Source organism: Podarcis raffonei, chromosome 3 (genome assembly GCF_027172205.1).
Source record: "Podarcis raffonei isolate rPodRaf1 chromosome 3, rPodRaf1.pri, whole genome shotgun sequence".
NCBI lineage: Eukaryota > Metazoa > Chordata > Lepidosauria > Squamata > Lacertidae > Podarcis > Podarcis raffonei.
Window position 1 is genome coordinate 81,362,556 of NC_070604.1, and position 12,723 is coordinate 81,375,278.

The following is a 12,723-nucleotide window of genomic DNA, read 5'->3' on the forward strand; positions in this document are numbered from 1 at the left end:
AGCATCAAGAGGCTAAGACGTCTGCATGTAAATATTATTTTCTTCTCAGAAGTCATGTACACATTCATACACAGCAATCGTAATACTAAGCTAAATCACAGTTTGTTACAGGAGTTGAAAACATAATGAAGCCAAGATACTTTGATGATAAACCCCATGGAGTGGCATTTGGGGATGTCATTACCACTGGCATGCAATGTTTTTACATTTAGTGGCTCATTTGGAAAATCCCAACTCCCAGCCCCAAAGGCTGTATTAGAGATTGCCTTCCCTCAACAGGTTTACATCTTAAAAGAACAAAATAATGGATTCAAATATCCTAGTCAATAAATATGATGAGAAAGGTAATTCAGTACGCTGACAATGTTATGTCTGTTGTGGCCAGATATCAAACATCACTTTTAAATGGCTGTTCCCGTCAATCTAATATATTGTTTGAAACGTTATAGCACAGGGGGGTTTGTTGTAATCATTGTGGGCTTCGTATCACTGAAAAGTTCAAGTGACTATCAGACTCCTATACCACATGGAGTAGAGAGTGCATGGCGCTAGGATTTTCTCTTGACAATAATGAAATGTTTCCACTACAGAAACCTGATTCAAAGTACAGGGTACACTTTCAGAGTCTTGTTAACATCTTCACATGGGAGAAAAAAGTGCATTATTTTGTTCAGCTTGTACAGTCCTTCCATACTTTACAAAATAAATTTTAAGCCTCTTCTAGGATATAGCAGCATTTGCAAACATGATACATACAATCGTCACTAAAAATAAATACTATTGAAGTGTAACAAAAATAATTCCGTTAAAACACCTGAAGAAAAAAGCTAATTCACAAACTCAAAAGTAAAAACATGTAAGGCAAACTCCAGTTTACCTTAGTGTACAAATTTTGGTGAAAAGCGATGTTGTTATGCCTGTCTACATTCTTCAGCCTCCAAAGGTGATGTATATCGACAAAGAAAAAGAAAAGTATGAGAGAGATGCAAATCATAAGACCTTTAAACAACTTCAGTTGCTGCTTTTATGTCTTAAATTCTTGCATTTTAAAAGTTCAATTCTCCATAATTGCACGTGAATCTGGAAGTCTAAGTGGAGGCTAGGTGATCCCAGCCTTTTGCTTCTTGTGTAGTATCCAACAGTAATTAAAAAATAATATATATATATATTTATATATATATATATTTATATATATTAACAATTATAAGTCCTTCTCCGGAATGTTTTCATCCAGATGTTAATGGCAAGTCTGATTCAAGTGATGATATGCCTACCAAAAGCTTTGCATATATACACCACCACCTTCTACAATTCCTTGTTCTGTCCAGCTCAAAGAGATGTAAGAAATCATCACAAACCATCCTATTTTTTTCTAGAATTTGATTTGTCTTCTAGAAGTGAGGAATACGTCTCAGATCAACGTGTCTTTTAGCCTTTGCTCTGAGAAGACAAGAGAATGATAACCAGCTGTGCACAAAATGCACCATTGAGAATTTGTCATCTAACACCACAACATTTTTGGATTGCTTCTTACTGTTACTTTCATGCTGAGACAGTGGACAGCAGTAACAGCAGGGGACCTTAGACCAATATAAAATGTCATGCAGATAAATCAAAGAGGCTGATTGGTCAGGAAGGGAACTTGTTCAATTTGGAATGATCTCTGAAAGTGCTCTGCTATCCTAAATAATAGCAAGTACTGGTGGTGATGTCAGGAATCATTTTCAGTGATAAATCTAATATGACCGTGAAGCAGTAGAACAAAACAACAAGCTATTCCCGTCCACTTGCAGAGTAAGAAAACTGGGGGAAATGTGGTCGTCTTTCGTTGTCCATGCAGTCCATACCATCTTCATCATCTGTGGAAGGGAAGTTTAAAGGTAGTCTCAGAAAAATGCTTTTCTCACACAGTTAGTTTTTAAAAATAGTTTTTACTTGGATATAAGGTATTTTGCATATATTGAAATATAGGCATATATTGTAAGGGGGGGGGGACCCACTGTATTAATGGAGCTGTGTGTGCTGAACAGGGTCTTAGTATTGGAACCTACAAGATTTGTGTCCTCTGGTTTAACAAATACAGAAACAATACAAGGAATCACTTTGCAGATTTCAAGTTTCTTTTTTCAAAGAATTTTGGTACCATTCATTCTAATAGCCGTCTGAGTTTTCCCATACTTGTGCTTATGTAGCTAAAAGCATAACAAACACCCAGGCACTAAAGAGAGTACAAAAACATCTTCTGGGAAGGGAACATAAGAAGGGGAACCTACAAGAACTCCAGCAGAGCGACTGGGGGGACGGGACTCAAAACTGGGAGACAGAATGGTGACTGGAGAAGATAAAGAGATTTTTAAAAAGTAAAGAAAGGACCATCTAACTTCCTGAGTAAGTCACTTCCTTGTTCACTCTAAAAAGCTATCTTTAAATGTCCCAAGGGATGTGAGAGCTACCCACAGAAATCTATTGAGAAAACTCAAGATTTCTCTGTTGAAGGCTAGTGTTTCAACCCCACTCCTACCCTCCAATCCAACAAACTAAACACACAGCAGCAAATGCTTAGTTCTTATTCAATGTGTTGTTTTTTTAAAAAAAAGCCAGCTGATACAAATTCCAAAGCGGTTTACTCTTCATATTGCAAGCTAGAAGGGGCTGCAGCTGGGAGAGAGCTGCTTATGACAGCTCTGCGGTGTAATTCACTACAGGGCAGGCTTTCAATGGTTTGCCACAACACTGAAGGGGGGTCAGAATCCTACTGCAGCTGGGCTGAAGTTGGGAGAAAACAACAACCCTGCAGTGCTATCCACTCTTTTTATCTCAACGTTGTAGGTTGGGCTGCGAGAGTAGGGCACAACAATGCCATCATATAGCTCACTCTTATAGCAAGTTAGAGGACTGCGCTGAGAGAAAAAGTACCGTAGCTCGTGACAGCTATAGAATTTCTTGTTAATCTTGCAGGTCAGAAGTGGGGTTCAGGTTGGATACCCAGTCAAAAATTCCCCATGCCTCTCAAGTTGCACCAAAGGTCAATCCAGTTACCGTATTTTTCGCCCTATAGGGCGCACTGGCCCATAGGGCGCACCTCGGGGGGTTTTTTGGGGGGGATAAATAAATAAAAAATATTTCCCCCCCCCCCAGCCCCCAGAACAGGCTGCTATCCACAAGCCTTGTGAGCCCGGCGGCAACTCCCGCCGGGCTCACAAGGCTTGCGGACATCTGCGCGAAGCACGGCGCACCCTCTGGAGCACGCCCTGTGCTTCGGGGTGCAGGCTGCTGCCAGCAAGCCTTGCGAGCCCGCAGGAACTCCTGCCGGGCTTGCAAGGCTTGCGGATAGCTTCCTGAAGCCTGGAGAGCAAGAGGGGTCGGTGCGCACTGACGCCTCTCACTCTCCAGGCTTCAGCGAAAGCCTGCATTCGCCCCATAGGACGCACACACATTTTCCCTTCATTTTTGGAGGGGGAAAAGTGTGTCCTATAGGGTGAAAAATACAGTGAATTTCTCCCAGGCCAAGTCAAGCAAACCAATTTTCCAGAAGGCTCGTGTTCCCCATGCACACTGGTTGTGCTTTTAAATATTCAAAAAGTAAACAAATATACATATTGCACATGAAGTGAGACAAAGTGACACTTGTCTTAAATTATAGCTTTTGCTTCTTTCAAGCCCCTCAGCCGCAGGTTCAGGTTACATGCAGGGACTCACAACAGGGATACGCTCCCAACATTTTGGGATGCCACTGAAATTCATAAAACAATTGACAGGAAAACTTAAAGATAATATATTCTACTAAAGTTTCTGCAATATCCTATAATAAAGGTAAAGGCTATTTAAGCAAATGTTTATTAATTAGACCTTTAAGCAGAATAAACTAAAGCATTATGTTTAACATACAACACAAATGTTGAGAGGTCCTATCAGTATAGTTCTGTAACATGCTAATAAAACAATGCCAAATGAATACCATGTATCAAACAGTTACTCATGTTAAATACGCTGTAGCACTGCTCATTCCATGGATATTTCTGAGAGTTTCCTCATTCATTTTTATTAGAGTTGGGATAGGAACCCAAGAAAAAAGTTTGAGGAGACAGAAAGTGAACTCAGGCTCTATCATGGAGTGCCAGTGTGTCCTTAATCCTGAAGTGTGCATTCTTCCGTTACAAGAACATCATTTAGGAGAGACGCTGTAACCACACACCTCAAGGATGTGATGCTGTTTCTTTGCTGGCAGAAAATGGGTACGTACTTTTGTAAACCAAAAAAACTTTAATAAAAATACATTTTTAAAAAAGAAAATGGGTACGGCATGTAATTTTCATTTTTCATAAAAAAACTCTCTAAATCCACGGAGACCCTTAAAATGCTATAAACATTTCTGAGATACTTACATTTTTCAGGTGGCGTTATTGTAATAGTCTGAGCAGTAAACTCTTCATCAAAATATCTGGTGTCTGTCTCAGACGTCACTTGAGGTTTAAAAGGAGGGACAAGCTGAAAGAACAGGGAAGAAAAAATGCATTAAGGAATACGAACACAATAAAGCTAAAAACAGGAGTATATAAAAGAGTACATGAAGCTCTTCTGGCCCAGTAGCTAGAACAAAGAGCTGGTACAACAATGATCCTGGATTGAAAGTCTACCTAAAAACCAGTTTGTGGCAAGCCATTAGGCCACAGTTTTTGCTATTCTAGGTCTTGAAACTGCAAAATGAAAAAGCTGCTGGTCTGCTTCATGTTTATTTTCCTTGTGGTTGTATATGGATATTTGACTATTTTGTTGCCCACTGTCCTGATCAGAGCTGCTTCAAAGTTTGAGCATCCTCTTCCTACTCTGACAATGTCTATGAGCCACCAGTTCAGTTTCCCAGCATGCCCTGGAGTTTCTGACATAGTATCACTCCAGGGCACGTCGGGAAAGTGGCAGCCCACAGACCCAGCTCGCTGGCACGAAGGACAGCACCCATCTTGTGAGAAGTAAGAAGAGAGCAAGGAGGCCAGGTGAAGGCAACATCAGGACCTGCTCCAATCAAACTATCTCCTTCCCAGTTCTACAATAATAGACGCAATCTGCCTTGTGAGAAGGAAGAAGGGCAGGAAGTTCCTCAGTTAATTCTTATGATACAGTGTCAACACACATTCACACAGACATTTCATTTTTTGCCTTCTGGACAACAGGAATGTGTGGCTGCTACGAGTATCTCCCTTCATTGGGGAATAGAACATTGTCTGCAAAATATGGCAGCACTCATGAACACATGTTTAAAGGACTAAGTGATTTAATTCTGTTAAAATAACTTTTTAGGACTTGGATATTGCTAGAATTCAGATGTTATGTCAAAATAATATATAATGTGTTGAAGCATTTTCATAGGGCGGGATTCAACAAATGAGTCATGTCAGTGGAAGCCATATGCAAGGACTTCTGCTTGTGCAATGGGGCTTTCCCCCTTCTTCTCCCCCTGCACGCCCCCCTTAATTGGCTCGGGGGAGGGGTATAGGGAGAACATGGGGGGAGGAGAGGGGGATCATTTCGTTGGGCAAGCCAAAATGCTCACCCTGGTTGAACTCTTGCCTTAGCGCAATGTTGAATTCTTCCCATAGTAATATTGCTCCAATTAGTTGATTTGTAACTTATATCCATGATAAACATGCAACTATAAAGGCCAATACCAGAACCACTTCTGATACCACAAAGAATTTCATTCAATGCAGAGGGGAAAATGTTACTCTACATCACCACAACCCAAAGTTTTTGAAACAAAAAACTGAAATATTCAATTGTATGTTAAAGAAAATAAGAACACTATGCATATTTGTACTATAGTCTTATTCTAAATATTAACAGAATTCTACAGTTATGCACAATTATTTACATTATTCTCCTAGTGGGTGAAATCTATTAGTGCTGTTCCATGCACAGAATGGATTTTGATCCACTAACTTAAAAGAGGAAAGCAAGCCATTTTCTTTCCCCTGCCACTGCGGCCCCATACCCTCCCTGAAAATTGGTTCCAGGGTTTTTGGGGCCCTCCTGAGCAGTGTGGAAAGTGGCATGGGTAGGTGCAGAGACGGGGGGATCACCTCCACGCCCTCTTACCCTAGCAGAAATTCCTGGAACAATTGAATTTCATACACTGTACCTTGTATGTTGCATCATTCATTACTACTAGTGGCAGCATTTTAAGACATGTTTGAAGTGCCCACCACAAGGTATCTCTCCTCCCGCCCCCCGTGCTGCTCCTGTTGCATTTTACAAGCAAGAACTTTGTAATAAAAAGCAATGGATAGGTAGCTCAACCTATGACTCAAACAAACATGTTTAATCGCATCTTGAATAACAACTCACTGCAGTTACAAAAAAAGTTTATTATTATTATCAGAATATAAAATTCCTAGTTACACCAGTGTGCACCACTATATAACAACATTCAATGTGTTTCAATTAACTGGGTAAAACTGTAATATTTCAAACATTTTAGTGGCAAACAAGCTGCTTTTGACTTTCACTGTGTTTTGGTATGAATACAACACTTAGCAGTACCAGCATTTTATTATTTGTACCCCACCCATGTGATTGGGTTGTCCCGGCAACCCTGGGCGGCTCCCAGCATATACAATATAAAAAGAAAAGGTAGATATATAGGGCAACATTGGGAAGATCCCATAAAGATACAAAGTGCAATGGAGGAGCCAGATGCTAATGAGGTTTCTACAAAGTAAAAGCCTGAGAGAAAGGTGTAAAAAAAATTGAGATATGGAGACATGAGCCACCCCCTTCAAGCGCTGTTCTGTCCAACCCTTGGGGAAGGATGGAGGCCTTTAACTTCCCATAATCTAGGTACACTGCAACATGCTCAGCCATATTATATAATGGAAGGACCACACACATTTAAAATATGAGGATGCAGTGCCTCCACTGCTGACCAATATCACGTAAGTAACATGTGTGCAATACCCTGACTAATAGGAAGGAAGGATCATTCTACGAAAAGCTTTCACACAACCTTCCCATTTTACATAAACAGTGGCTAATCTTAATTATGATTTGTTGAAGCAAGCCAGCTTCACTTTAAAGTTGGCTTGCTTTAAACAGACTGCTGAAGCCATTCCAGAGCAGGAAAAAGGGAAGGTGGGACCTTGTGAACCTGGTAGAAGGCTACACTCATTCCTGTTCTAATAAACCATGGTTTACTGTGATGTCCAAGCACAGTGATTATGTACATTAAGATTCATTTCTCAACTGTGCATAGCAGCTTATAAATCCATCTGTTTTTATTAATTACATTTTTCTATACTACTCTTCTTCACGGAGCTCAGGGGAGATAGTGAGCCTCACAACTAAATGGGGGTTTGAACCACAGTCTTCAAACAGAGAAAACACAGGAAGCTGCCTTATACTTAGACAACTGGATCATCTAGCTCAGTATTGGCTAGACTAAAATAAGTCAAAATTACATACCGATGATTAGACTACACATTATATGCAATGGCCCTGATCCAACTATGCAAACACACAGCTAATGGGTCTATGCATGTATAAAGTAAAAAAGGTAAAGGACCCCTGGACAGTTAAGTCCAGTCAAAAGCGACTATGGGGTGTGGTGCTCATCTCGCTTCAGGACGAGGGAGCTGGTGTTCATCCACAGACAGCTTTCCGGGTCATGTGTCCAGCAGGACTAAAGTGCTTCTGGTGCAATGGAACACTGTGACAGAAGCCAGAGTGCACAGAAACACCATTTACCTTCCCGTCACAGTAGTACCTATTTATCTGCTTGCACTTGTGTGCTTTCAAAAGTGCTGGGTTGGCAGAAGCTGGGAAAGAGCAATGGGAGCTCACTCTGTTGTGCAGATTCAAACTGCCAACCCTTCAATCAGCAAGCTCAAGAGGCTCAGTGGTTTAGACCACAGCGCCACCCACATCCCACCTCTATGCACATGTAGTCCTCTTTAAAAAGCAGTTTAGCAGAGAGAAGGTTGACTAAATCTAACCCTTCAACTGCATCTCTTCCTTCTCATAAAACTGATAGCCACCATTACTCTTTTTAAAAATAGCTCAGCCATGGTAGCTGAATCAGGGAGATGTGCAACAATCATTTGCGAATGTGGTTTGTCATCCAACTACACTTGAGCAAATGCATTTTATGTTCTCAAAGTAGCAAATAAAAGTTCAGAGCTGATAAGTAAGTCAGTATTACATAACCTCACCCACATTTCCATGATTAATTCCTGAAATGAAAAGCAACACCCTGCATTGCTTCAAAGTTTCTTAATACAGTCGTACCTTGGTTGTCGAACACCCTTGAACTCAGACGTTTTGGCTCCCGAACGATCAAAACCCGGAAGTGACTGTTTCGAACGTTCTTTGGGAAGCCAAATGTCCAGCAGGGCTTCCTGCAGCCAATCAGAAGCTGCAATTTGTAAGTCGAACACTTTGGAAGTAGAACTTCCTCCTGGGCTGTGTTCAGAAAGTGGTGGTGGGGGATGAGTGTTCAGACCCCTGGGCTCCCACTTGTGGGGTGCCTCAGCGTTCTGTCCTCTCCCCCATGCTTTTCAACATCTACATGCAGCTGCTGGGAGAGATCATCAGGGGGTTTGGGCTGGGTGTTCATCAATATGCGGATGATACCCAGCTCTACCTCTCTTTCAAATCAGAACCAGTGAAGGTGGTGAAGGTCCTGTGTGAGTGTCTGGAGGTGGTTGGAGGATGGATGGCAGCTAACAGATTGAGGTTGAATCCTGACAAGACAGAAGCACTGTTCTTGGGGAACAGGGGGCGGGCAGGTGTGAAGGACTCCCTGGTCCTGAATGGGGTAACTGTGCCCCTGAAGGACCAGGTGCGCAGCCTGGGAGTCATTTTGGACTCACAGCTGTCCATGGAGGCACAGGTCAATTCTGTGTCCAGGGCAGCTGTTTACCAGCTCCATCTGGTACGCAGGCTCTGTCCACGGACTGTCTCACCAAAGTGGTGCATGCTCTGGTTATCTCTCGCTTGGACTACTGCAATGTGCTCTGTGTGGGGCTACCTTTGAAGGTGACCCGGAAACTACAACTAATCCAGAATGCGGCAGATAAGACTGGTGACTGGGAGCGGCTGCCAACACCGGTCTTGAAAGACCTACATTGGCTTCCAGTACATTTCCAGGCACAATTCAAAGTGTTGGTGCTGACCTTTAAAACCCTAAGCAGCCTCAGTCCAGTATACCTGAAGGAGCACCTCCACCCCCATCGTTCTGCCCAGACACTGAGGTCCAGCACCGAGTGCCTTGTGGTGGTTCCCTCACTGTGAGAAGCCAAGTTACAGGGAACCAGGCAGAGAGCCTTCTTGGTAGTGGCACCCGCCCTGTGGAACACCCACCAGATGTCAAAGAGAACAACAACTACCAGACTTTTAGAGACATCTTAAGGCAGCCCTGTTTAGGGAAGCTTTTAATGTTTGACAGACTACTGTATTTTATTTTTTTCTTGGAAGCTGCCCAGAGTGGCTGGGGAAACCCAGCCAGATGGGCAGGGTATAAATAATATATTATTATTATTATTATTCCGTTCGACTTCCAAGGTATGAGTGTTGTTCACATTTCCAGGGTATATAGGCATATAAAATATAATGGAGCAACACACTAGAAGTGTAAGAACATAAACATGAGTGCCACAATATGTCAGGCACACATCCACTGAGCCAAGCAAAATATTTCTATTCCAACACACCATTCCTGCTTTAACTGCTGTACCACTTTCAGCAGACTTCCTGGTTTGGTAAACCAGATTTCCATGATGTCTAAATAATTAAGCAGTCTCCATAAATTAGGTTTGTAAACCAGGATTCTGTTCTTTAAACTTTGGTTTGTTAAGGATCACTTAAACCAGGAAAACCTTGCAAGGGAAAGAGAAGAGGGAGTGCTCCAGCAAGCCCACAATATACACTGGATCATAAATGTTACTGATCCACTGTGTTGATTGCAAAGGGTACTCAGAACATGAAAAAATCTTCGATCCAAGCCATAGTCCTACTAAAGATGTTGCTACAATTGTTCACGTTTAACTCAAATCTTATTTGATTCAGACGCTCAGACGCTTGCCTAGGAGAGTTGTGCAGATCCAACTGTAGACTTCTAACGTAGCAAGGATAGTGCGATGCTGATTGCGCCTGCACAAGGGCGCTATTCATGGAGTTGCCAACATGCCTGCCGCATCAGGACCACCAAGCAAATCCAGGCCACAGTCTCATCAAAGCCACTGTGGCTTGGTCACTTCCTTTCATTTGAACTTGGATTAAGTTTGCTTTCAAGCATACTCGGAGGAAAAGTAGTGCAAAAGCTCTCCCACTCTATTGCTGCAGTTATATGACAGTTCCCTTCTAATTCCTCTTGCATATTATGCACATTGAAATCTAGACCTTTAGTCAAGTTTAAGCCCTACTAGTCAACAGAGTTCATTCCTAACATCCCATATGACACTGGAGGTGAAACAATCCACAGATATGGCCATTGTTGCCCTCCCTCCCTACCCAGTGAACTGACATGTTTTAGTTGAGACTTTACTAACTCCACTGCTTAATAAGTTGCACATTTGTGTGTCATGAAGAAAACAGCACAAAAGGCACAAGCAGATACCACAGAGCTTGAGTCAGGTCTCAGAGTTCTGTTTTTACTGAGCCCTCCATGCCATACCCCACACTGTTCTAGAAGGTTCCCCCAACCCTCAGAAGCAGTTTGGCAGGGGGCTACGGCAGGTAAGGGAGATCGGTAAAAATTGACAGCCCCACTTACACAAACAGAAGTGTTCTCTACCAGCATAAAGCAACCATCAGACAAAAGTATAAGCATGTTAATATTATCAGCAATATTCATTATTGAGAAGACTGCCTGATCTGGACAGAGTTGCATTTCCCCTAAAGGAGAAAGTTTGTAGCTTAGGGCCGCTCTTATAGTCATCAGTCTCCCTAGGCCGGGCATCCCCTAACTCAGCCCTCCAGCTGTTTTGGGACTACAATTCCCATCATGCCTGACCACTGGTCCTTTAGCTAGGGATGGTGGGAGTTGTAGTCCCAAAACAGCTGGAGGGCCAAGTTTGGGGATGCCTGCCTTAGGCCCAGGCAGCTGGTTTACCAGCTACAACTTCTGCTCTGCCAAGATACTACATGCTCTGGTAACCAATGCCCTCTCTACAGGGAACTGCCCTTGAAGATGATCTAAAAGTTGGATCTACTGCAGAATGTGGCGGCCAAGTTACTGACCAGTGCCATAAAGTGGATTCATGTAACAGCTGTAATTAAGGATTGGCACTGACTGCCTGTTTGCTACAGGGCCAAATTTAAGATGCTGACTGTGTCTCTAAAGCTCTATATGGCCTACGGCACAAGTATCAGAAGGACTGCGTCCCTTCTTACCTGCCATCCCATTACTTAAGATTTGTGGGAGAGGCCCTGCTCACAATTCCGTGAGCATCCATAACTCGTTATGTGACAATGTGGAACACTACCTTCTCAAACTCTCTCTCCATCAAGATCCATCTCTACACTCTTATGCATTAGATTTAGATGCATTTATTTCCCCAAGTTTATAAATATAGCTGATGTAAAGGATAGATTGCTGTGGGACTGTCTAATTTTCCGATTTCTTGATATGTTTTTTTCACTCCGAGACCTATTTTGTATTGTAGGTTTTATTGTTCTTGTGTATTTTTAATATATTGTTATGGGGGCCCTTGGGTTAAAGGCCTAATACAAATTTAATAAATGAAAATATAATCTCAGTGAAATAATCCTGAGGAAAAGAAGAAAAACCAAAATTAAAAAAAACCCAACCTATAGGCTCCTGTCAGATTCAAAACTAAGATTATGCAAAAACCATTCATTTCATAAATCTAAATGGTATTTTTGACCCTCAAAATATACCTTAGCAATTTACTAGCAGAAAATAAAATTTAAAAAAAACCCAACTTAGTTTAATGCTGCAAAACCTATTAAAAGTTATGTGAATGCAAGTCTCAATAAACAAAATGAGACTTACTTCTGACTACATATGGGATTGGGCTCTTACATTAAGCACTTTTAAAATAATGTCTAAAGAGTGACCAAGACTGTATCTGTTCATAGGTCACAAAATTTTACTTCCATTTCCACCATTCCAGCTATCACAATGTTTCTTTCTCCTTCCTCACAAACTCCTGGCATAACTTATTATCCTCTGCCCCCCTCCTGAAATACCTTGGTTGTCTGTGCTGCTGGTTCCGTCTCATAGATCTTTTGCTCCCAGTGTACAGTAGGGTAAGGGAGCGGCACAAGCACTTTCCAATTGAACTCTTGGGATATTTATACTCTAAGTCTAATGTTATTTATTGTTAAAAATAACTGTACACATTACATCCTACAAAATATTCCTTTGGTAACAGAAGTTTATGGAAACTGTCAAAACAAATCACCCAATTTTAGAGGGAAACCCTCTAAAAAACATTACCAGCTTCTGAAGAACTCTTGTCAAGAAATGAGGAACCAGCACATGGAACTTCAACACCACCTCCAGAAGAAAATAAGAGAAATGCAGTAAGAAACCCCTTCCTAACAATATTCCTTCCATAGTGGCATCATGAAAAATATAATAAAAAATATACGTTAAGGAAGTGATGAACATCTAGAGTTGAGTTGGGTAAGCACACAATGCCTGGTGTTTAACTTTTTTTAAAAAATGAATAAACAGATGTTCTTCCTTTGTTTCTAGATTCTCTAATG

At 41.6% G+C, this 12,723-nt stretch overlaps 2 protein-coding genes across 8 annotated transcripts in view; one reads left to right on the forward strand and one right to left on the reverse strand.

Moving 5' to 3' along the window:
- The window catches only part of SDCCAG8 (SHH signaling and ciliogenesis regulator SDCCAG8), a 102,230-nt gene extending 97,977 nt beyond the window's left edge, over nucleotides 1-4,253 (forward strand). For 2 of the 4 annotated variants that reach the window (XM_053382671.1, XM_053382674.1), the window contains exon 18: nucleotides 4,049-4,250. In XM_053382671.1, coding sequence (XP_053238646.1) covers nucleotides 4,049-4,132 — 84 coding nt within the window. In that variant the 3' untranslated portion in view covers nucleotides 4,133-4,250. Of the gene's footprint in view, nucleotides 1-4,048 lie in introns of all 4 variants that reach the window. The other 2 variants (XM_053382676.1, XM_053382673.1) reach the window with 2 other exon arrangements.
- AKT3 (AKT serine/threonine kinase 3) overlaps nucleotides 21-12,723 on the reverse strand; it is a 104,215-nt gene continuing 91,512 nt past the window's right edge. For 2 of the 4 annotated variants that reach the window (XM_053382677.1, XM_053382683.1), the window contains 3 exons: nucleotides 12,452-12,511; nucleotides 4,386-4,488; nucleotides 21-1,859 (listed from right to left, as the gene is read on the reverse strand). In XM_053382677.1, coding sequence (XP_053238652.1) covers nucleotides 1,774-1,859; nucleotides 4,386-4,488; nucleotides 12,452-12,511 — 249 coding nt within the window. In that variant the 3' untranslated portion in view covers nucleotides 21-1,773. Of the gene's footprint in view, nucleotides 1,860-4,385; nucleotides 4,489-12,451; nucleotides 12,512-12,723 lie in introns of those variants that run through there. The other 2 variants (XM_053382679.1, XR_008329627.1) reach the window with 2 other exon arrangements.